This window comes from Herpailurus yagouaroundi, unplaced genomic scaffold (assembly GCF_014898765.1).
Source record: "Herpailurus yagouaroundi ecotype Mexico unplaced genomic scaffold, PumYag 162, whole genome shotgun sequence".
Lineage (NCBI taxonomy): Eukaryota > Metazoa > Chordata > Mammalia > Carnivora > Felidae > Herpailurus > Herpailurus yagouaroundi.
This window is the reverse complement of record NW_024412403.1, coordinates 75687424-75712713: the sequence shown is the minus strand read 5'-3', so window position 1 is coordinate 75712713 and position 25290 is coordinate 75687424. Positions and strand designations below refer to the sequence as shown.

Sequence of the window (25290 nt, the reverse complement as noted above, 5' to 3'; positions counted from 1 at the left end):
CTAAACATGCAAGGCAGTTGCTTGAGGATGGGGATGGGTAGGGAGAGGTTACAGACAGAAGGAACTTTTGGGGGCAATGGACAGTCATTATCTTTATTGTGGTAATAGTTTCATAGATAGTTACAAGGATGTACATAAGTCAAAATCTATCAAATTGTATACTTTAAATATGTTCAGCTTATTGTATGTTAATTTTACCTCAGTAAAGTTCTTTTTAAGGTGAAAACATCTCAAGTCCTTCATTCCTTTAAGTAAGTGCACCAGAAACACACACACACACACACACACACACACACGAAGAGGAAAGTAGTAGCAACAACCAGGAATACAAGTTTAAATCCCGTTTTGATTCCTTATGAACAACACACAGATCTAAAATAATGAGACTTACCTCTTCTCCCACATACGGAGACTGTAATGCTATTATGTGACTCAACTAGGTGGTGGAGCTTTACAGATTGCTGAAAAAGAAGAAAGGAAAATGGGAAAAAAGGCTTTTCTACTTGAGGAGAAGTCCCAGGTATTAATTCAGTAAAGTGCTAGTCTCTTCAAAGATAGAGCACTGACTTGTTCCCAACTGAATGCACTGGCTAAAAATGAAAGACCAAGCAGCCTATTAGTTACCTGAAAAGTCATCCAACTTGCTGTGCTGTTCACCAGCAGTAAGAAGTATGTGTTTTTTAATAGAAAGAAATTTCCCAGCATGCTCTGTTCACTCAAAGTAGTTTTTGATTAGCATAAATTTGTATTTAGTTCTTTCAGCAGAGAACATCAAGAACTTGAGTCACTCAAGATAAATGTTCATACCTAAATAGCTTTGAGAACTAAGCAAGATCTCAGTTTTGAGTTATTCCACATCAGAGTTCTTAATCTGTAACTTTATAAGGAGTTTTAGTGGTGCCTACTATTCCTCATAGTATACATTGTTTTCATAGATGAAATACACAGGACGTTGAGAGTGAATCAATAAGAGGATAAAAAAGAAATATACAATAAAATTACATTTGATTTCACATTTTTAAAGAAAGTGTTGTGTAAAAGAGGGGTTCCTGGGTGGCTCAGTAGGTTAAGTGGCCGACTTCAGCTCAGGTCATGATCTCAAAGATCGTGGGTTCAATACCCGCATCGGGCTCTGTGCTGACAGCTCAAAGCCTGGAGTCTGCTTCGGATTCTGTCTCCCTTTCTCTCTGCCCCCCACCCCCCCCCAACTCATGCTCTGTCTCTGTCTCTGTTTCTCTCTCTCAAAAATGAATAAACATTTTTAAAAAAGAAAGAAACTGTTGTGTAAAAGAACTATCTGGTTCTAGGGGTTAAAACTCCTAATCATCTAGTGTATTCATTTTTTTTCTTCTGATTTTGCCATTTATGACACCCCCTAAACCTTCTAGCATAAATCATTTATAAATCTGATTAATATGTCATAAGAACAATTAATAGAGTAACACATGGTGAAAGACAGTGTTCTGCTATTAATGTACCCTTTTATTCATTTTTTCATTCACTCAGCATTTATTACACAAACTCTATGTGTCAGGGACTATGCTAAGAGGTGGGGATAGAATGTTCAAAAAAAAAAAAAAAAGAAAAGGAAAAAAAAAGATATAGTTCTTACTAGCAAGGAATTTACAACCCACTGGGAGAAATATATTTAATCAAATAGTCACAAACGTAAATGTATCATTACAATCAATAATTTTAAAAAAAGGTATGCTTTTGGAGCATATACAGCCCATAGAAGCAATAATAGAAAACCTCCCTAAATAAGTGACTTTGAATCAAATCGGTTGTTGAATCTATGAGTCTCAAACTCACAAGAAATGTTTGGGCTGGAAATATATACAAATTTGAAAGTCATTTTAGAACTCATTGGTATATACAGCTATCAGAACAGTGAAGAATCTCTCAATATACACACATGAAAAGGCCATGAAGACATACTATTATGAATAATAATAAAGCAAGGTAGGAGATTACATAATGATGCTACCTTTTACGTAAGAAAGAAGGAAAAACAAGGTTCATATATTTGCATTTGCTTGACTTGCCTAAAAATTTCTTCTGAAGAAAACACAAGAAATAAATGTGGTTGCACAAGTGGAGGGGAAGAGAAAGATAGAACATACATTGTATATGCGGTAGAGTATACATTGTATAGTTTGCACATTGTTTTGCTTTTGAGACACTGCCTCCCCCACAAAAGGCCACTAGAGGAGGATGAACTATAAAAAGAGATTGAAAAAGAGCAACTAGAGAGGATGGAGAGTGTGTTGTCTCTGAAGTCTAAGGGAAAGAGCCCGTCAAAAAGAAGCAACGGAGCAGTTAACTATCAAATGCAACTGAGAAGTTTAATAAAAGCTGCAGCGTGAAAAAAAAAAAAAATGTCCGCGGTAGGAGGGGGACCATGAAATCAACAAACAAAAGACCAACAGTCCAATAAAAATTAATGAAGGACACGAATACAGTTCACAGTGAAAGAAATGCAAATAGCTTAGGACATGAGCAAGTACTCAACTTGTAATAGAAAACATGCTGTTGAAGTTATGCAATTCTATTGTCACTTATATTGGCAAAGATAAGGGAAACCAACACTCCTCTACTGTTGGGAGGAGTGTAAATTAGTATTACTTGTTTAAGATGCCTTTTGAGGATGCCTATGAAAACAATATACCTAGTTTATAATTAAGTAATTTCAGGTATAAAAATTTTATGTCTCGGGATGCCTGGGTGGCTCAGTCGGTTAAGCGTCCGACTTCGGCTCAGGTCATGATCTCACACTCCGTGAGTTTGAGCCCCGCGTCGGGCTCTGTGCTGACAGCTCAGAGCCTGAAGCCTGTTTCAGATTCTGTGTCTCCCTCTCTCTCTGACCCTCCCCCGTTCATGCTCTGTCTCTCTCTGTCTCAAAAATAAACATTAAAAAAAATTAAAAAAAAAATTTATGTCTCTATGTCAATATATATAAGCACACATATGTATACTTGTTATATCCATATGCATGTGTAATATAAATACATATAATTTATATATATTTATAAACACACATATATGTGGATGTGTAAAAAGATACATGTGCAAGAATTGCGATTGTTTTAACAGCAAAAGACTGGAAATAATCTAACTATCCATCAACATCAGACTGGTTTCAAAAATTATGGTGCATCTAGAGAAAACATATTTGGGCAGACATGAAAGATATTTAAGATATATTAGGTGAAAAATGGGAGCGAGCGCACAACAGTGCACATAGTGTTTCCATTTGTGTGAAACAAATTAGTGCCTATGTGTTTAATGCTGCTCAAGGTCATAGAACTTTTGGTCTCAGTGAATGCCTTTGGAAAGGGAACCTGGATACTGGGAGATCCAAACTGGGAGGAATATTTACTTTTTATTTATACCGTTGTGTTCTATTTGAACTTTTTAAAAATCATGTGCGTATATTACTCTTTCTATTAAGAAAAAAATAACTAGTTTAAAAAAAGGAAGTTTTTCATTTTTATTTTAAAAAGTTTATGTATTTATTTTGAGAGACAGTGAGATAGCGCGCACGTGAGCAAGGGAAGGGCCGAGAGAGAGGGAGAGAGAGAATCCCAGGCAGGCTCCAGGACCAGCTCAGAGCCCAACACCGGGCTCAATCCCACGAACCGTGAGATCATGAACTGAGCCGAAATCAAGAGTCAGATGCCCAACTGACTGAGTCACCCCAGGTGCCCCTAAAAAAGGAATTTTTTAAAAAAATTTTATAACCACCTATGGCCTTAAGATTATAGTGGTGATCTTAACAAGGGTTCTCTAATGGAGTCACAAGAGAGGAAATCAGGTCAGTATAGTGAGAAGAGACCAGGAGATCAATAAGTGACAAAAGCACTCATAAAGAAGTTTTGCTGTAAAAGGGAGAAGAGAGATAGAGTGGTAGCTACAGGTGGAAGCGGGGTCAAAAGAAATGGTTGCTTCCTTACTTGAGCACATTTAAATGCTAACAGAAAGGCCCTTGGGGGAGGGAGTGAGGAGGTCAATGAAGGACCACAGAAGCACCCTGAGCAGGTCAGAGAGGATGCTTTGGCAAGCCCAGGCAGGGGCCCTTTCTCCTCCATAATGGGAGAGCAGGGTGGGTGGGAGGCAGAAACAGAGTCCTTTGACAGTTGGAGAGTGGGGAGTTGAGCAAATTCCTGTCTTCTGGCTTCTATCTTCCTTGTGGAACAAGTGGTGAGATTATCTGCTGAATTAGAGAAGTGGACTATGAGATGAACAGGAGATCTCTCTCATGGAGAAATATTTGGTGTGAATTCTTAATTTTGAGAATGGGACAGTGCATTGACCAAGGACCTACAGAAAGCTTGCCCAGATAAGGATGGAATTCATGGATTTAGAGTGTCATCAACCAATCTGTTCTACAGGACTTTTTCCCAAAGGCACCTAGATCCCCTGGCATGGGTATAAAGAAAGCCTAGTGTCGGACTCGGGCTTTGACAAATAAGTACTGACCAACTAGAAAAGGCAAAGAGTCATTATGAAACAGACCCTTCCACCTTGCACCCTCTCCCATCATCTTCAAGATTCGACAGTATTCTCTGTACATATTTTTTCACTTATGCACAATTCATAGATATTTGTAAATTCCTCTGGCTGATCAGCCTGAATAAACTAAAGAGAGGAGGAAAAATAACTTGGAAGGTTAAGAATCAGGATGTAATAGAAGGAAAAGGACTAACGTTATTGAGTATCAATATTTGTGCTAGATATTTACAAACTTGGTCTCATTTATTGTGGAGTGGGCAATGGCTATTTCCTGATTCTTCTTTCTAACAGTATTTCAATAAAGGTCCCACTGTTCCCTTTCTGTGGCCACAAGATTGATGGGGGAAAAACTCACCTCTCTGAGGTCATATACCGTCAATGCTATGGACATGATGGACATGATTATGATGGCAAAAGCATATTCCTTATAGTCTTCACTAAACCACAAACAGACACTGAAGAGTTGAAATATGTAAAATGGATTTAAAACCTGTTGGCAGACACAAAAACAGGAAGGCAATGGGGATATTTAGTCTTCGCACTGAGCTATTCATTGACTTGTTTGCTTTCAAAAGCATCTCTGTGACACCAATCACCCCATACAATATTCTCATTCTTACTGTATTTATTCAGCAATTGTCACGTGCCAGACACTGTGCTTAGCAACTTTACTTGAATTTTCTCATTTAATTTCCATAATTACCTTATTACCCAGAAGCTATTACTTATCTCCATTGCAAAGATGGAGAAGCTGAGCCTCAGATCTCGAGATCTGAGACATGAGATGCTTGAGAAACTTGCTGAAGGTCACACAGCTGCAACAAATCACAGAGTAGGCCTTGAACCCGGGGGGCTGACCCTGGAGCACTTACTTTTAATCACTGCTGTACCTTATCATTCACAAAGTAGTGTCTCGTGGGTCCTCATGATGACCATCACAAGGGTGTAGGGTGTGTATACTATGAGGTTTAGTTCACATGTACTGGCCTTCAGAAGGGTGAAGTTTTAGTTCAGGTTTATGGAGTTAAAATGCTCTCGAGTCTGTTGTTCTTCCGTAGGACACACCATCTGCCATCTTCTAAGCCATCAAAGGACTTTAGATTTATGGATAAGTTGAAGACTACATTTGCTCATAAGTAGAGAGCCAAGCTGAAACTGGGAAACTGTCCTTGAACATCTAGGACACTGTGGAAGAAGGGAGAGGCTAACTCCACAGTTGTTAGCCTGCTTTGGTTTGAGACATTTTGTACCCTTATTCAAATGCTCTCCAGTTGATTTCCATCTGTCTAAGATGGGAACAGTAATCTTTGCCTCTGGTTGGGGAAGGAGCACACAGAAACATTTCCTATCAGTTTCTTTTGCTTCCTTTCTTACTAGAAATATTGAGAAAATACCTTGGGTTTAGTAAGTTTTTTCAAAAACAAGTAGGAGTAGAAGTAAAGTTCAGAAAAAGACCCAGGGTACAGCTGTATGGTTATAGTTTCATAATAATCACTGCAAAATGAAAAATAAGCTCAATGGTAGACTCAAAGAGGAAAAATTCAACTTAATAAATGATGGTCAAGTCCTTTTTTTCCCTCTCACACATTGAGATCTAGAGAACTAATAAGGCTAATGCTGAGGAAATTATGTTGCCCATAAGAAATGTCTTGAGTTTTAAAATTTTTAATTATTATTTTAGTTTCACAAAGTTGGGAAAGGCTAAGAAACATTGGATTAACAATGAAAGAAAGAAAGAGAAGAGGTTCACCCAGTTATTAAAGGATAAGTAGACACCTGAGTGTCGTTATACTGTGCCAGGCAACATGTGCAAAAGATGGTCTCCAAGAAAAACAGTAGAAAAGAGATATGAAGAATCTGTCCTTTGTACTGTTTTAAAATATCACAAATTACAGTTACTTATTAACAAGTAGCATTCTTGATTGTTTGACTAGAACTCCTTTATCCCCTATTTAGCGCCAAGAGTAAGTCCTGCTTACCTCTTTGATGAGTAGTTTCCAAATTGGTGTGATTTCAACATCAATAGTATTAGGCCCACATATTAACCTCCTATAGGGAGAGATCATAGATCAGTCAGTTACAACTAATAAAAATGAAGCTCATTTTTCACTCATTCGAAAAAAGGCCTATTCACTTTCTCCCAGTCAAGGTAAGCCTCCCTTGTTACATAATATCTCCATCCTTCTCAAAATAACTGAGTGGGGGAGGAGGGTTCCCAAGGACAAAAACAATAAACATGATCATATTGCATCTACTAAATTAGATTCTTCCTGAGGTCTAAATATTTCCCTGATGGCAATTTGGGTATTTAATATTAGTGGTTGCCTAATTCAAGTAAGTTTCCAGATTGGCACTCTCTCAACTCTGTCCCCAACTGTGGCCCTGTGGATGTGGGATGGAGAGATCATTGCAAGAAAATAGTTTTACTAGTAAGAAGTACTGGACCTAGCTTTCTACTCCTGTTTAGTTCTGGGAAGCTGCAGAATTTATTTTGATGTGAGCAAAAAGATGTCGGGATCTCAAAGACAGCTCTATACACAAAGTTATACACCCTTTAACTGAAAACCTAGAGGTATATTTCTTAGATTATGCAGAGCAAGGACCCTTTATGAGCTATTTTGCTGTTGGGAACACTGACCACGCTCTCTGTGCCTCCTATGTAGATATTCAGATCAAGTAGCTTGGCCAAATGTATTAGAGCAGTGTCTCCTGAGATTTAGCATTCATACACATGACTTCCTGATCTTGGTAATGTGAAGATTCTGATTCAGAGGGATGATGTGTGGTCTAAGATTCTGCATTTCTAACAAGCTTCTAGGTGATGTGGATGCTGAAAGGCTCTGGGTCCCTTCAAAGTACTGGAAAATGGGGGTGCAGGGGAATACGAGTATCACAGAAACTTAGGACCAGCAAGGTCTTTCCAAAGTCCTCCTCCCCTTTTTAACAACTAGGGAACCAAAGCCCAGAGATGAGAAGTTCCTTGCTCAAAACCACACAGTGAATTACTGATAGACTTATTCAACACTGTGCTCTTCCTCAGCCTGGTTCCTCTGCCCTGGAACTGCTTTGGAATCATGGAGCTGCAGTTCTTGCACAACAGTTTCTGCTGCTCTGCAATTATTATTCAACTATGTGATCTTGGCATAAAATATATTTCCTGATTACAACCAAAACTGGTTCAACCCCATTATTATAACCTTGAGAAGCTCTGTGTAGAGTAGAAAGAGGACTAAACCTGTGAGACTCAGCTCTTCTATCACCTCCCATCCATGTGACCTTTGCTCAGGCCATCGAACCTCTGTGAGCCTCAGATTTCTCATGTATTATGTTGGAATGATGAGGATGTTCATTCTACCTCCCCCACAACGCTGATCTGATGAAGCAAGAGAAGGTATGTGCATGCATTGAATTTAATAATACTGAATAGAGCATTACAAAGTTTTCTGATATTGACCAGCTAAGATAATGATTTGCCAGGCTCTCTATTTGGCTGATGGTAACCATCCTCTTGAGCTGATGTAGAAAACAGTAGGCATGGTACCTAATCTCTTGTTCTTCTCTTGTTAGACCTGATCCAAATTTCAGATGTATCTTGGCAGAACTGAGCCAGTCTTCCAAAGAACTGAAATAATAATGAGAAAGACCTATTTAGAAATAATATTTTTGAGATAAGTTTCTCTGTTTCAGATGAAATTACTGAAATGACTTACCCAATTTTCTGGAACTGTCCTTCTAAGTTGTTCCAAACATATCTTATTTTTTGCACTTTTATACATCTCACCTGCAAAAGAAAAGTACTAAGAAAGTCTCTCGTGTAGGGATCAGTAAATACATAGCAGTTTGGTGGCTAAAGAAGTGCCTGCAGAAGAAGCAAAAATAGAGCTCTAATACACTTCTTTAAGATTATCCTTTCCTAACTTACTGCAACTTTCCCTGCTACACAAGTGGCATTCTTAGGAGTTTTCATTCAGTCGAAGTGTATCATGTGTGGGCTTACTATGCAGATGAGTATATATGATAAAACTCTGTCTCTGTGTTCCACTAGGTTATTGATAACCTAACAAAGGAAGAAAATCTGTTACAAAAGTGAAAACTATACCATACAGTCCAATATATATATATGTCAAAGAAATAAAAATATGATCAAGTAGGATGTATGGTATTGAAATGCCGTAGAAATGTTGAGCGGGCAGATGGCTGAAGGCATCATGGAAGTGATGGCATCCGAGCTGCAGCCTTGAAGGGCTGAAAGACTTCTGCCCAGATAAGAAGGAAAGAGGGCATGTCGAAGAGATTCTGCACAAGTCGGTTGTGAGGAGGGGCAAATGAGTGGGTCTACTTGACTGCAGACTGGAGAATGAGGCTGGAAAGATAAATAAAGATCAGAGTGTACAGTTTTATTTTTTTATTTTTTAAATTTTTTTTTCAACGTTTATTTATTTTTGGGACAGAGACAGAGCATGAACGGGGGAGGGGCAGAGAGAGAGAGGGAGACACAGAATCAGAAACAGGCTCCAGGCTCCGAGCCATCAGCCATCAGCCCAGAGCCCGACGCGGGGCTCGAACTCCCGGACCGCGAGATCGTGACCTGGTTGAAGTCGGACGCTTAACCGACTGCACCACCCAGGCGCCCCCAGAGTGTACAGTTTTAAATGCTAGGGTGAAGTATCTAGGACTTTGTCTTATGGGCAACGGACTTTCAAAGAAAACTATAGAAGAGACTGTGAAACAAAATTAGGCTGGCAGCAGGTTCTAGAAGAGAGTGAGGAGGGTTTTGCAAGAAAATGTTCTCCAGGACGTGAGCGTCCGATGTCAGCAGTGAAAAGGAAAGGTAAGGTTAACGCTTATGGCAATTATGCCTTCTTGTTTCTGATTTCTTTAAGCAACTGTATATGTGAATCTGAATTTCCATCAACTGGAGACCTAACTGAACACAAAGAGATATAGTGCCATGCTGTTATGGGGCAATAGGTATAACCTCCTTTTGCCCATTGGAATTAACTGGAAGCTTTAAAATACTAATGCCAGGGTCTCACCCTCAAACATTCTGATTTCACTTGTCTGGGGTGCAACCTAGGCATAAATATGTTTAAATTTCCTCAGATAGTTCTAATGTGCAGACAAAGTTGAGAAACAGTGTTTTCCTTTTATAGCTACTCTGAGAATTGTGTTCTTGAGAAATTCAAGTAAATTTCTCTGCACCATAGTTTCCCCATGAATAAACTGAGGCAATTGAGCAGATTATCTCTAATTTCCACTGCACTCTTCTGGGTTTGTTCTATACCGCTGAATAGTACAGTCAGTATAATCGTTAGATAAATTCTAGAACTGAGAAGAGTATACAGCTGAAACCTAAAAAGTGTTCAATACATGTTTTTTGGTAAAGAAGTGAATGAATGCTTTTACAACCACATGAACATCTAGAAATAGAGGTGAAATCCCTAAGCTCCAAGACCCGGGGTACACCAAATCAATCTGAATCCTATTCGATAAATATATGTGCATGCACACGAGTGTGCACACACACGCGTGCATGCACACACACACACACACATTCATAGTTACCCAGTGAGAGCATTAAATGCTGTATATTTTATTTTATAGAATCGATTTGTTTCAATGAGATCGGTTGCAAAGTAACTTTAAAAAAATAAATCCTATTTTCCAATGGATTTTCAGTATAAAATTGGAGTGCACTGCCACTGGGAGTGATTCTTCCTTCACAAGCTGCAAGTTGGAGAGAGGAAAGAGTGTCTGAAGGAGATTGGTTGCCATGGTCCACCTTGCAACCTCACGTTTCCTGTCTCACACTTGCCTGTCTTGTTCAGTCCCTACAATTCTGCAGAGCTGGACTGTAATCACAGCTTGTTGGGTACGTGGGCTTTTCACACATCATCTTTAGTCTTTTTCATCAATCTCTGGTAGACAGATATTATTCTCACCGTCACTTCATCCCTGAAGTTCACTTTAAGTCTTTTGCCCAAGATCGCACCTATTAAGTAGGGATTGAATTTGAACTCAAACCCAACTGGCTCCAGAGTCCAGTCTCTCAAAGGATATGATATTCAAGCTAGTCTCAGAAGAAGGTATGAAAAATCCCATAGCTGCCAGGATTCAAGTTGAATTAAGTGAGGCTGCCTCCTTTGTTCCTTCTGTGGGTTCACAAATCTGGGTTAGAACATTTTTAAAGGACAAACTGTGGGAGGATATGAGGCCCCTGCTCAATTAGAGAACCTAAATCCAGAGGATGTGAAGGCACAGACTGAGATTGAGAAGCTTATAAAACATAACAAACACAAAACATCAGCAGATGAAGGCAGTAATAATGAGGAATAAAGAGGTTCCTACTAAGTTTTACCTCAGGTCAGAAAATAGAAGATTCCATTATCTCCTGTTAATTTCTTCTGTTTTAAAAAAAATTGTGTATTTATTTATTTCGAGAGAGAGAGAGAGAGCACGAGTGAGGAAGGGAAAGAGAGAGGGGGAGAGAGAGAATCGAAAACAGGCTTTATGCTGTCGGTGCAGAGCTGGATGCAGGACTCCAACTCGGGAACTGTGAGATCATGACCTCAGCTGAAACCAAGAGTCAAAGGCTTAACCAACTGAGCCACCCAGGTGCTCCTCCTGATAATTTATTGAGGCCATCCCTCACAGAGTGAGAAGAATGACCCCATCAGAGACCTTTTGAATTATCTTTAAAATTCTCCTAGCAGGAATCATCTGTGCCTGGAGTGTCTCTGCTTCCCTCCTCACCTTCACAGGCTCTGGACACCAGGTAAGAGGATATTAAGCACACTATTTGCATGGGGTGGAGTTTATTTGCCCACTTCCTAGAACTTCAGAGCAGGAAACTGAAATTAAGACATCAGGAGTGTGTGGTAGGGTGATTTTCAGCTTTCTACTTGGAACCAGGAAGCCTGCCCCTTCCCAGGCTTCCTGTTCCTCATTTCTTGTTGGAACACGTTGTGAGAGTCCTGTTTAACAGGTTAAGCACTGGGTTTTACTTTTGCACACAATCCCAGGATAATAGTTAAGTCTCCTCGTAGCTGGCTTTTATAAACCTGACTGAGCAGATCTCCAAACTCTCCCTGAATGGTTTGAATGGTTATCATGTTGGTATTGTTGCCCTTAAAGCTCTCGCCGTCAGTATCGTCATGGCTGAAGCCTGTGGCTTCTCCTCTGTTTTCATTAGAGTTTCAGTCCTTTATGAAAGTAGCACATGACAGTCCACAAATCACCCTAATGTCCATCTTCTCATCTTAGGTGTACAATGGCCTGAGGAACAGGCACAGAAGGGGTTATTGCTCTCATTTTATAAATAAGAAGCTCAAGGCTCAGAGAGACAGTAATTAGCCAAACCCCCTAAGCCACATGCTGGTAAATGAAGATACCACCCCGGTGCCACAGGTTTCCTTCTTTATGTTTATTTGAGCATTTCTTCATCTTTTTGCCCACTTATTAAAGAAGCTGGAGGTCAATAATAACCTGAGGGCAGGTCCCTAAGGTTGATTTGGGATGCCTACTTTTGCAGGTGAATAACCCCCTGACAGATTATGCAATCTGTTGGTTGGAGGTGTTTGACCTCTTTTGTTTTTGTTTGTTTGGGCAATTAAGACACCTGGGTGATAACAACTGACAATAGAGAAACTGCTCAGCAATCAAGTTTTATTATTTTAAAAAACTGACCTTGCGCTCATAAAACTAAGTTAAACAGCTGTCCAACACACATGAACTTAAGAGAAAAACAGCCTGTCTTATAAAATACATTTCTAATATGAATGTTAACCAGCCATAATCCAAGTAGTACTAATTTCAAATGGAGAAGAGGGAGTAACCCAAACACATTTGAATGACAGAACTCAATGGGGCGCCTGGGTGGCGCAGTCGGTTAAGCGTCAGACTTCAGCCAGGTCACGATCTCGCGGTCCGATCTCGCGGCCCGCGTCGGGCTCTGGGCTGATGGCTCAGAGCCTGGAGCCTGTTTCCGATTCTGTGTCTCCCTCTCTCTCTGCCCCTCGCCCGTTCATGCTCTGTCTCTCTCTGTCCCAAAAATAAATAAACGTTGAGAAAAAAAAAATTGAATGACAGAACTCAAAATAAGTTCATTTTGCAGACATAAGGAAGTCCCTGGGATGTTTCTGGGTCATCATCCCATTTCATAGATAATCATACAGAGGGCTTGATTCTACTCAGAGCTAACATGTACTGAGTATCTACTACTACGTATCTCACACCATAAAGATTTTTGTGTTCCTTAATTCATTGAATGCCATCAGTGGATATTAGAGGTAGGCATTATCATCATCATTTTATACATGAGGAAACAGAAACTTGGCAGAGTTTAGTAACGGATCCAAGGCTCTACAGTTTAGAAGGATGAAGCTGAGATTTGAACTCAGTTCTGTCCAGCTCCAAAGTACATGTTCTTTATAATGTTCTATGTATACTGTCGAGGATTGGTGTGGTGGAGGATCTGAACTTAACCTTAAATTTTGGGGAGAGAATTAAATTTCTTTAGCATTAGCAGTTAGCATAAATGTACTAACCTTTAGGTCTGGCTTTCTGATGGCTCTATTTATGATGTCCTCCTCATCTGTAATGAGAGGGTGGTCAGGAGTGACATCAAACGTGCTGTTTAATGATGACAAGTAGATCCACATTACCTTTTTCCATGAGTAAGTGTGGAATTCATCCTGAGGAAATAGACACCAAAACCCCATGAAGTTGAGAGAAGTCATCAAGCTAAAATTCAACCTGAGAAACATCATTTTCATATAATCCTGCAAGTTTATGGACTTAATAAACATTCTACACAAAGTTGCATGCCCATGAAAGCTGGTAGATATAAAGCCTTGAAGGAAAAAAAAAACCTATGGTCATTTATTGAGGAATCTGGGTGTCAATATGAGGCAATGGCATATATAACAAAACTCAAGAGGAGGGAGGTAAATTCTTAGCAAAGAGCCAATTTCTTGCTACAACCTTCAAATCCATGAGGCCACAGTCAGATGCAAAACTTTACAAACAAACAAGCACTCAAAAGGGTCTGTAGGTCCCTGAGGTTGAGGACACCAGGTCAATTAAACCATCTCAGGGTTTCTAGGCTTAACTTCAATTCTACCTCTTCCAGGAAAGCCCCTGTAATACTGTCTTGCCAGGGGGAGGGAGGGTCTACCACTATACTCACTCCAAAAGATCCTAGCTGCCCCTCTCTTGTGCTCCTAATCACTTTCTGCCATGTATTCTCCTTGTTTGTCTAGGCCATCTGAAAGGTAGGAACCATGTATTATTGTCTCATATATCCCCATCCATTTGATGAACTGTGACCTGCCCAATGAGAGTGAATGGATGTTTTTACATGCCTGAATGTGTGGATTGAAGGTGCCCAGGGGTAAGTGTCAAAAGGTTAGCACAGGTGGGTTCAAGGCGGCACCTTCCTGCATGACCCTAACTGAAGCCACTTCCTTCATATTCACTGCCGATTTCATCAGAGAATAAAACTAGAGTGAGCAGCACTGGGTTAAGTAACAGGTACCACAATGGTCCCTTAGAGACTGATGTGATAATAACTGTGGTTATTATCTGAATGGGTAAATGCTATGCATAAAAGCCACTAGGACACCTGGTACACCTCAGGAGCGAGGAACGACAGTAAGGGAAGTCAAGCCTGGGAAACAATTTAATGCCTAAAGAATATAGGTCAGAGCTGGGAATTGTCTCCACCACACCCACATTTGCCAAGAAGAGTATCCCAGCTGACGTTGCAAAAGGACAGAAAGGAGAAGATATATTGTTGTTTGGAGCTAATCTCTTACATTGATTCTCCTCCAGAGAAGCCCTCCTCCATGCCTTTGCTCCTTCAGCTTCCTTAGCCTGGAAAACACTTCCTCCTCTACTCTCTTTAAGCTTTCACGGGGCTAGATCCAAAGCATCCTGTAGGACCCAGCTCAAAATTCACATCATGAGAACTGTTCTAATTTCTCTTGGTGATATTTCCCCTAAACTATAAGGTTACTTGAAATTCTTACCACATTCTACCTCATTGCATTCCTCTTTACCTGCCCACCTTATCACTCCTCTTGGACTGTGGGCAGGGACTGTGCTTGATGGGTATCTGTGCTCAGCCAGATCTAACACAGCTTCTGAGAGACAGACAGAGACTGAGACAGAGGAAAACAGAGAGGTAGGGTGGAGGAGCAAGAGGGGAAAGCAAGGCAAAGGATGCGGGGAATAAAGGGGGGTAAGATAAGGGAAGAGAAGGAAAGGAAAGAAGAAGGGAGGGGAGAGGAGAAGAAAAGGAGGGGAAAAAACAATAGAAATTTGAAGTTAATTCTAAAAATCAGTAAACTTGACTATTACCCTCATTTAAAAAAAAAAAGTCAAATTAAACCAGATTTGCATAGAGTTACCTTCAGAGCCCAAAAATGACTCAATTTCTAACGACTGAGCCACTGAACTTGGGCATGTTCTAGGTATTGTGAGATAGGCAACAACTCCATAGGACACACCTTGACACTGACATAGTTCACCATTATATGGCTACACCTTTGACCACTTATGATGTTGTTATGAGTGAGTTTCCTCTGAATATCAGATAATAATGAAAATAGTTAACATTTATTTAACACTTATGTTCTAGGCACTCTATCAGCGAGGCTCAGACGAGGCCAGTCTGGTATGAGTAGCAAGGCAAGAAGCGGGACCTGAAGCCAGGTCTTCCCATTCTAAATCTTGGCTACTTCCTCTTTGTTTCCACAAGTTGTCCATGGTTTCTGTGGCTTATGTATGAAAATTACCTTGAATTCTATACCATATAACAAATAGCATCCAGTTTCTCACAATCTCTGCTCTCTTGGCAGCAGAGAAGCCGATTCCTAAAACCAAGCTGTCACTCTTTGGCCCTGTGTGACAGCAAACAGACCTCTAGACTATAATGCCTAAAAAGGGAACGGCAAAGTGGAACACTAGAACTCCCAAGCTCTTTGAGGCCCGTGGTGATCCAATGCGCAAACTGTATGCCTTAGACTGGTAAAGCATGAGACCAAAATTCATCTACAGGCCTCCATCTTATTATATAGCCTGTACCATAATTAAATCAAAGGTGTTTAGGTATCTGTGCCTTTAAGTTTATTTCTTACCCCCAAGCCCTATAACCCACAATTCTATATAATGCAAAGTACAGTTCAATAGGTTAAGGAAGGATACTTTAGTGAGACCACCATTTTTCTTACAGTAAGGCAATAATATTGACTTTTCTCTTGCTTATTACTATGTTAAAGACTGTAAAATCATTCATATTTTTAAAGAAATCTACCCAACTTTTTAAGAAAAAAAAAAAGGCAAAGAAATGGAGGGAAAAGTGTGTCAGGGTGAGGTGGTCACTCCAGTCAACATCATCCACGTCCCCTAGTTTTCAGTTTGGTGTTACCCAGAAACAAAAGAACACAGGCTCCTTCCTGAGCCTCAGTTGTGAACCATCTTGAAAATCATGGCAACTCTCTGAGCCGAATTTTTCTGCATCTGGCCAGTGGAGATGAGAATACCACATTTCATGGATGCTTGGAGGATTAAACGCAATAATACATAATGCATCTGGTCCAAGGGCTGGCCAGTAGCTGAGTGTAACAAATGCTCCTTGGCCTATGGCTCTGGGCCTCATTTTCTGCAGCATGTTGCTTCTGAGCTCTTTCTGTAAATAGGAACTTAATTTTCCCTTGGAGGAATTGTTGAGAGTCTCTGAGAGTCTTCCAATTTATTTTTCCTTCTAAAAAAGAAACATTTTTGGGGCGCCTGGGTGGCGCAGTCGGTTAAGCGTCCGACTTCAGCCAGGTCACGATCTCGCGGTCCGTGAGTTCGAGCCCCGCGTCGGGCTCTGGGCTGATGGCTCGGAGCCTGGAGCCTGTTTCCGATTCTGTGTCTCCCTCTCTCTCTGCCCCTCCCCCGTTCATGCTCTGTCTCTCTCTGTCCCCAAAAAAATAAAATAAACGTTGAAAAAAAAATTAAAAAAAAATAAAAAAGAAACATTTTTTGCCTGGAAATGGCTATTTCCTCTTTACCTCTGTTTCCCAGCTCTCTCAAGTAGGTAAAGATCCTTAAGAGACTTAACTGCACCTGAGGAGCCAACCACTTTAAATAACTGCTTTGTAATGCAAATAATCCAAACTATTTGCCTCGCCAATCTAGACTTTTAACACCTCAAGTCTCATTGAGGGGGCTTTACCTTCTCTTTATCAAAAGAGAATTAATCAGCTAAATTCTAAGAGCAGAATTTAAAATATTTCAAGAGCGCATTTCAAAGAACTGAATGTAACAGATGACCTCAGTTTGCCCTGGAAAGAAAGGTACAGGGAGGAAAACCGGGCATTTTTGATTTCCTGTGGCCTTGCCCTTTCTGAACTTTGAAATGCCAGGCTAACTTTCCTAGTTGCACCAAGTGAGTGGCCTTGCTTATCTTCTTACAACCTTTTGTTATAAGCATCTTACCTGTTGGAATTTTATTTTTTTATTTTATTTTTTTTTTAATTTAAAAAAAAAATTTCTTTTTTCAACGTTTATTTATTTTTGGGACAGAGAGAGACAGAGCATGAACGGGGGAGGGGCAGAGAGAGAGGGAGACACAGAATCGGAAACAGGCTCCAGGCTCCGAGCCATCGGCCCAGAGCCCGATGCGGGGCTCGAACTCACGGACCGCGAGATCGTGACCTGGCTGAAGTCGGACGCTTAACCGACTGCGCCACCCAGGCGCCCCACCTGTTGGAATTTTAAAGTAGTGTAATGGTCACTTTAAGTTCACACCAACGCTGTGACTCACCTCCTTGTGCAGGAGTTTGCTACCCAAAATGTACTCCTGAGATTGTCTTAAGAATTTCTTCTTAAGTAACCCATTGCAAAGTTCCAAAAAGACACCAGCACTCCAGTACTTTTCACTTGGAGATGGATACATTGCAACGCTAAAGAGCATGAACTCTCTCACTAAGGTGAAGTGCTTAGAGGATTATGGATAGATAAAGCAATAATAACATTTCTCAAGTTATTTCTAAAACACCATGCTGCCTTTGCAGACCCATGACTTGGGCAAAATACTGTTCTTTTTATATTTAAGTGGTCCTTTTTTCTTTTCTTTTTCCCCTGTTGGCCAGACCCACTGATACTCTTGACACCTTGACCTCATATTCCCAAAGTGGCTTAGCTGGAAAAAGTTGACATTGGTTAGAATGTAGGATTTAGTTATAAAACAGAGAAAGAAAGTTCTAAGCATTGGAAAAAATCTTACACAAAATTATTGTCTCAGTACTCCTGGAACATGTTCACCAAAAAAGGGGATGAGGTGTGGGGGGGGGTGTGGACAAAGCAGGGAAGTTATATGACACAGCAAAGGCTGTGTCTATATCTGTGTCAATATCCTGAACAATTCAGCATACATTTTTGGAAAGACTGAGTGCTTTGTTTTTACGATCATTTTCTCAGGGAAGAGGGAGTAGTGAGTTACCTGGCTCATCATCTGAAATATCTGGAGATGCAGCGTGTAGCAGAAAGTAACAAAAAGTTAAAGTTGGTTTTAAAAAGTGTGTAGTAACCAATGTCCAGGAAATGACTCCATGCCAGGCACAGATTCATCAAGGCACTTTACATGTATTTCTCATTGATTTCTCATGGTAATGAGGCAGATACTATTGTTAGCCACTCTTAACATATGAGGAAGAGGAAGTGGAGGCAGAGTAGAGGGTAAGTAACTCGCCCAATATGGACTGATTCCATATGTTGAAGCCCTAGCTCTCCCCGCCCCCCCCCCCCATGTGACTGCATTTGGAGATAGGGCTTTTAGGAAGTAATCTAGGTTAAGTGAGATCATAAAAGTGAAGTCCTAATCCCATAGGGCTGGCACCCTCATAAGAAGAGGAGGACACCAGACAGCTCTGTCTGCCACGTGAGAACAGAGAGAAGGCAGCTGGCCATGTGCAAGCCAGGAACAAAAATCTCACCAGATACTAACCCTGCCAGCAACTTGATCTTGAACTTCCAGCTTCCAGAACTGTGAGAAAATAACTTTCTGTTGTTTAAGGCACCCAGTCTGTGGTGTGCTATTATGGCAGCCTGAGCTAATACATTGCTCAAAGTAGGTCAAGAGCAACACTGGGAATGAGACCCAGGCAGTCAGGCTCCAGACTCTACTCTTCAACTGTTTCATACTACTGCCTCTGTGGAGTCTTCTCACTAGCCAGGAGATAAAAAAATCTCCAGTTCCAACTCCAACTCTGTTCTCAATAGAAGTTTTTCTTTCACTGCTTATAGCTATGGGACCCTGAGCTCTTCCCTGAACTTCTCTATGCTTCTATCTGTAAATGGGGAAAAAATGATCTCTACCAGAATAGACCAAATGAGGCAACATATATGCAACTGTAAATCACAATACAAATGGTCCTGTGTTAGTAATCAAAACAGTATGGTACTGGCACAAAAAATAGACACAGAGATGAATGGAACAGAATAGAAAACCCAGAAATAAACCCACAATTATATGGCCAATTAATCTTCGACAAAGGAAGAAAGAACATGCAATGAGTAAGACCGTCTCTCAAATGGTGCTGGCAAAACTGGAGAGCAACTCGCAAAAGAAGGAAACTGGACCACTTTCTTACACCATACACAAAAATAAACTCAAAATGGACTGAGGACCTAAATGTGAGACCTGATACCATAAAAATCCTAGAAGAGAGCATAGGCAGCAATTTCTCTGACATCAACTGTAGCAACATTTTTTCTGATATGTCTCCTGAGGCAAGAGAAATAAAAGCAGAAATAAACTATTAAGACTATGTCAAAATAAAAAGCTTCTGCACAGCAAAGGAAATAATCAGCAAAACTACTGAATGGGAGAAGATATTTGCAAGTGACATATCCAATAAAGGGTTAGTATCCAAAATATATAGGGGTGCCTGGGTGGCTCAGTCTGTTAAGTGTCCAACTTCAACTCAGATCAGGATCTTGTGGTTTGTGGGTTCGAGCCCCTGCATTGGGATCTGTGCAAAGAGCTCAAAGCCTGGGGCCTGCTTCAGATTCTGTGTCTGCCTCTCTCTCTGCCTCTCCCCCACTCACCCTCTCTCTCTCTCTCTCTCTCTCTCTCTCAAAAATAAAATAATCATTAAAGAAAACATGCCAAAATATATAAAGAACTGGTACAACTCAACACCTAAAAAAACAAATAATCCAATTTAAAAATGGGCAGAATAGGGGCACCTGGGTGGCTCAGTTGGTTGAGCGCCCGACTTCCGCTCAGGTCATAATCTTGCAGCTCATGAGTTCAAGCCCCGCATCAGGCTAACTGGTGTCAGCCTGTAAGCACAGAGCCCACTTTGGATCCTCTGTCCCCCTCTCTCTGCCCCTTCCCCACTTGCGCTCTCCCAAAAATAATAAAATATTTAAAAAAAATAAAAAAATAAAAAATAAAAATGGGCAGAATACATGAACAGACATTTCTTCAAAGAAGTCAGTCATCCAGATAGAAAATAGACACATGAAAAGATGCTCATCATCACTCATCATCAGGGAAATGCAAATCAAAACTGCAATGGGATACCACCTCATACCTGTCAGAATGGCTAAAATTAAAAACACAAGAAACAACAGGTGTTGGTGAGGATGTGGTGGAAGGGGAACCCTCGTATGCTGTTGGTGGGAATGCAAACTGGTACAGCCACTGTGGAAAATAGTATGGAGATTCTTCAAAAAATTAAAAATAGAACTACCCTATGATCCAGTAATTCCACTATTGGGTGGAAAAAGATGCAAAAAATGAATTCAAAAGAATATATGTATCCCTAAGTTTATTGCAGCATTATTTCCAATAGCCAAATTATGGAAGCAGCCCAAGTGCCCATTGATTGATGAATGGATAAAGAAGATGTGGTATATTACACAATGGAATATTATTCAGCCATAAAAAAGAATGAAATCTTGCCACTTGCAAACCATGGGTTGAACTAGAGAGTACAATGTTAAGTGAAATAAGTCAAAGAAAGACAATACCATATGATTTCATGCATGTGGAATTTAAGAAACAAACAACAAAAAAACACAAGCAAAGGCGGAAAGAGAGAGACAAACCAAGAAACAGACTTTTAACTATAGAGAACAAACTGATGGTTACCAGAGGGGAGGTCTGAGGGGAATGGGTGAAACAGGTGATGAGGATTAAAGAGTACACTAAAAAAAATAAGTAAGTAAATAAAAAGCCCTGTGTTATGAAGGATAATGGCTTAAAAACTATTTGTCATGACAGAATCATTTCTGAGGGGCGCCAGGGTGGCTCAGTCAGTTAAGTGTCTGACTCAGTTTTGGCTCAGGTCATGATCTCATGTGCTCACAGTGAAGAGCTGTTTGGTATTCTCTGTCTCTCTCTCTCTCTCTCTGCCACTCCCTCAACTGCTCTCTCTCTCTTTCTCTCAAAATAAATAAATAAACATTAAAAAAAAAAGAATCATTTTTGATAGGAAAGCCCACAGAATCTCAGGGCTTTCTGGCTAAATGTCTAAGGAAAAACCATTGAAATGGGAGCTGGGGGAATGAGACTCAGAAGCAGAATGTGTACCTGAAAGAAACATAATACTATCGTCTCTTACTTTCTCAACCATGAACCTTTCGCTTTAACACCTGTGTAAGATGTTGGTAGAAATCATGAGACCATTTATTACAGATTAAATTTCAATTCATTTAATCAAATCAAATAAATATTGAGTACCTGCTGCAACTATGTTCTATATATTGTGGGGAATGGAAAGTAAGCCACAGTTACTGCCTTCTAAAAGCCTATAATCTAATAAAAGCAAAAACTATTAAAAAAACGAATGCAGCATGGTGGGAAAAAATTCTGGGTTTAGAGGGTCAGAAGACAGGTACAAGTGCTTTGTCCACACTATTCCTTTTTCCTGGACCATTTCCCATGTGTCCCTCCCTACCAGCCACCATCACCTTTTGACTCATCATCCTTTGGATCTCAAGAAAGACGTCAGGCTTTCTTGACTTGGTCAGAACCCTATTTTATAATCCTACTATGACCATGAACCTTTCCTAAGTAGCACTTCTAGCAGTTGGATGTTTGCATTTATTTGTGTAGTGATCTAATGAATTTCATGAGGTCAAGAACTCTGATTTTACTAATTATTATATCCCACCCCCTGTCCATGAGCTACCACTGTGGCTGGCATACAACCTGTGCTCATCAAATTTATGAAGGAGGGAGGGAGGGAGAGAAGGAGAGAGGGAAAGTCCGACGGAGATTTACTAGGCTTAATAGCCTGCAAAGGTGGTCTCTATACCCTCATCTGTAAAATAGAGATAGACGATAATGCCCATTTCCCACAGTCGTTATGGGAATTCTATGAAATTGTCAGTGAGATGCTGTTTTATAAAATGTGAAATGAATAGCATTTTAATACAAGGCAGATTGCTAAAAGCATTATAGCAGCCTGAGGTGAAAATATGGAGCTAAAAGAGAATGAAAGAAAGGTAATTAATTCCCTCCCGAATTGAGGCAGAGAATAGATCAACGATGGAAAAGGTGGTAGATGGCTGAGGAATGAGTAGATTTTAATAAATAGAGGTAGAACACCTACTTTCTATACTCTATAGAAAGTGCATGTGTGTGTGAGTGCATGTGTGTGTGTGTGTGTGCATGCATGTATGAGTTGACTCCTCACCAGAGACGTGGAGTCCCACTTGCTTTGCTCATAGCTGTATTCCCAGTACCTGTAACAATGTCTGGCACATGATTGGTTCTCAAGGAAGTGTTTACTGAATGAATGAATAATTGAATGAATGAAGAGGATAGAGAATATCAGAAGAAATGTTCCGAGTAAAAGCATAAACAAAATGTGTCTGGCTCCCTTAGAAAATGGTGTTGATGTGAGGCACATGGGCTTGGAGAGACGAGGCTACACAGGAGGAGGGAGAGATGAGGAAGGGATCCAGAACATGAGAACACAAGCACTGGGAGCTGATGGGCATCCTGGCAGGCTGGTGGGACGTGGGATGCATTTGCGTGGCTGATTTGCAGAATTTCTCAGTTTTCTAACTAAAGCCCCTAGCCCTGACATCTTTAGAGGGAACTGAAGGGAAAATGCTCCCCATTTACAACACCCTGACTCAGCCTAGTAACCAATCATCATTTTCTCCTCTGCACATTATGAGTCTTTGACAACATGTGACAAAGGAAAAAACTACATCTGTAATTATAACAAAGATGAAAACTATGGAAATCATCAGGAGCATCTGAATTCAAAACACCAATGAATGTAAATGATGATATTTGCATAGAAATGTGGTAACCCTACAGATATTGGTTAAAATTCAGAGGTAGATGAATAATGAATAAAATGCCAGTTTTAAATTATAAAATAAAAGTGCAATTACTCTTACCTTTTTGGAAAAATCTCACCCTTAGACGTGCTTAATGAGAGATGGGGAACTGGAAATAAACTGAGTGCCAAGGACTTTCAGTCAGTACATCACGTCCCCCCTCTTTTTTTTTAATGTTAAGAAATGACTACCTAATCAGTATCTGTGATAATGATCTGTAATCTTACCAGTGTGAGATTGATGATAAATACCAAGTACTGATTTTTTAATAACATGGAAAATAAGTATACAACACATTTTCAGGTAGGAGTCTTCTTAGTTGTCCTTAATGGGAAGTCCTTACGGTCCAGCTATAGTAATACAATTCAAGTAAAAATGTTTAAGGTGTCATTTTAATGCAAATAACCTAGCTGCACACTTATAAACTATTGGTGCCCAAAGCTCATTTTTATCTAAGGCTCAAATAGTAAGAATGTTTGATATAATTGAGTTCTTGTCTAATTACATAAAGACTAATTTAGAACCTCATTTATTTGGAGAGTCTCTTGCACAGCAAATCCATTTAAAATGACACATAAGAGGAGGTAATTAAAAATTAAAGTTGAAATCAAGATGAAAAAGGCAAGATTGAAGCTGGTTTCCGTGGCTTTGATTAGTTGTGGAGGGCAGTTGAATGGAGGAGGGGTTTAAAAGGCTTTGAAAGAGACAAAGGAAGAGGAGGAGGGGTAGGGCACACAGCTCCCTAAGGCACCAGAGCTTTGTAAAATTTTTCCAATATATATCCAGTTATGAAGTGGATCACATGCAACCAGGAAAGGTGATGTTATTGAGCATGGATGAATATTGAGGATTCCCAGGCACTGGACCTGTTCCCCAAGTTTCCTGTCCTGGAAAGGAATGCTCCTTGCTAATAAGGGGAGGGCACAGCATCCAGAGAAGCAGGGCAGCTTACATGTGGCGCCTGCCTGTAGCATGCTCTTCTGTACAGCAAGCTCTCGGAGCTGCTTCAGCAATAATACACACACATAATCAAAATGGTCTGATCATGTATTTTATAGTTTGCAAAGGGCTTTTACATACATAATCTCACTTCCTCCTCACACCAACTCAGGAAAGAACAAGTACTTTCACTAAGCCTATTTCACAAGTGGAGAAATTGAGGTCCTGAAAGGTTAGGTAACACATCTGAGGTGTAACACATCCAAGGTGCTAGGACTAGAGGTCAAACGCCTTGACTCCAAATCCCAAACTGCATCATTACCTGTTGGTTGACACTTGATTTTTTTTTTTTAATTTTTAATTTAATTTTATTAAAAAAATTTTTTTATTACGTTTCTTTATTTTTGAGAGGCAGAGAGAGACAGAACATGAGCGGGGGAGGGGCAGAGAGAGAGGGAGACACAGAATCCGAAGGAGGCTCCAGGCTCTGAGCGTCAGCCCAGAGCCCGACGCGGGGCTCAAACCCACGAACCGTGAGATCATGACCTGAGCCAAAGTTGGACACTCAACCGACTGAGCCACCCAGGCACTCCTTTAATTTTATTTTAAAGAGAGAGAGGGGTGCCTGGTGGCTTAGTAGGTTAAGCATCTGACCCTTGATTTTGTCTCAGGTCATGATCGAGCCCATAACGTTGGGATCACGATCTGAGCCAAAATCAAGAGTTAGATGCTCAACTGACTGAGCCACCCAGACGGCCTGACACTTATTTTTATTTCTAACATTCTTACTAGATCTTTCTTTCTCTTTTCTCCTCCTTCATTTTCCTTTTACCAACCGTACTCTCCGTTTCTTTCATTTTCCTCCCTTCCCTTGCCATTTTCTTGCTCATTTCCTCCCATTCGTATTTGTGCCTTGACTCTGCCAGCAATCTCAGAGGCTGCAGCTCAGCCAGCCAGACATTCTCACATCTGAACAGTCTGGTGGTGCACTCAGAAAGGCAGAAAGCTTTTCTGTGTCTGAGGTCGTTTCCACTGCTGCAAGATCATTGCCCCCTGATAACCAGAGTGGAACTTGGGAGGCGGTCCCTCAGCTATCACCTGTATTGTGGTTATAAGACTCACTGCTATCCTCTCCTCTTGCTGCATTAAATAGAGTATTTATCTATCTATATCTATATCTATATCTATATCTATATCTATACAAAAGTTAACAGCCCAGCAGAAGTTGCCTTATCAAGAATTTTGTTGTCATTCTGGGTCATTTAGGTTGATGCATTGTTAGAAACACTCACTAAAAGTCAGCCAGAAAAGTCAGCACAGTGTCCTCTGTGAGACTGTACTTTGACTCCCACCAATAGGAATATCTACTTCCACTTGTCAGCTACCACATTTTTATGGAATCCCTACCACATGCAGGAATTCAGGATGCAGCGGGTGGCAAGCTGGAAATGATCTCTTCCCTTGTGAAGCTGACAGTCCAGCAGG

General features: G+C 40.4%; 1 protein-coding gene across 1 annotated transcript in view; it reads right to left on the bottom strand.

The window, feature by feature from the left end:
• Nucleotides 1-251: 251 nt before the first annotated feature.
• Nucleotides 252-25290, bottom strand: part of LOC121036441 (probable cation-transporting ATPase 13A4) — a 60438-nt gene continuing 35399 nt past the window's right edge. Inside the window, exons 4-9 of the mRNA XM_040484959.1 lie at nt 13059-13205; nt 8223-8293; nt 8054-8134; nt 6492-6561; nt 4868-5002; nt 252-461 (exon numbers count right to left, since the gene is read on the bottom strand). Coding sequence (XP_040340893.1) covers nt 354-461; nt 4868-5002; nt 6492-6561; nt 8054-8134; nt 8223-8293; nt 13059-13205 — 612 coding nt within the window. The 3' untranslated portion in view covers nt 252-353. The remainder of the gene's footprint in view (nt 462-4867; nt 5003-6491; nt 6562-8053; nt 8135-8222; nt 8294-13058; nt 13206-25290) is intronic.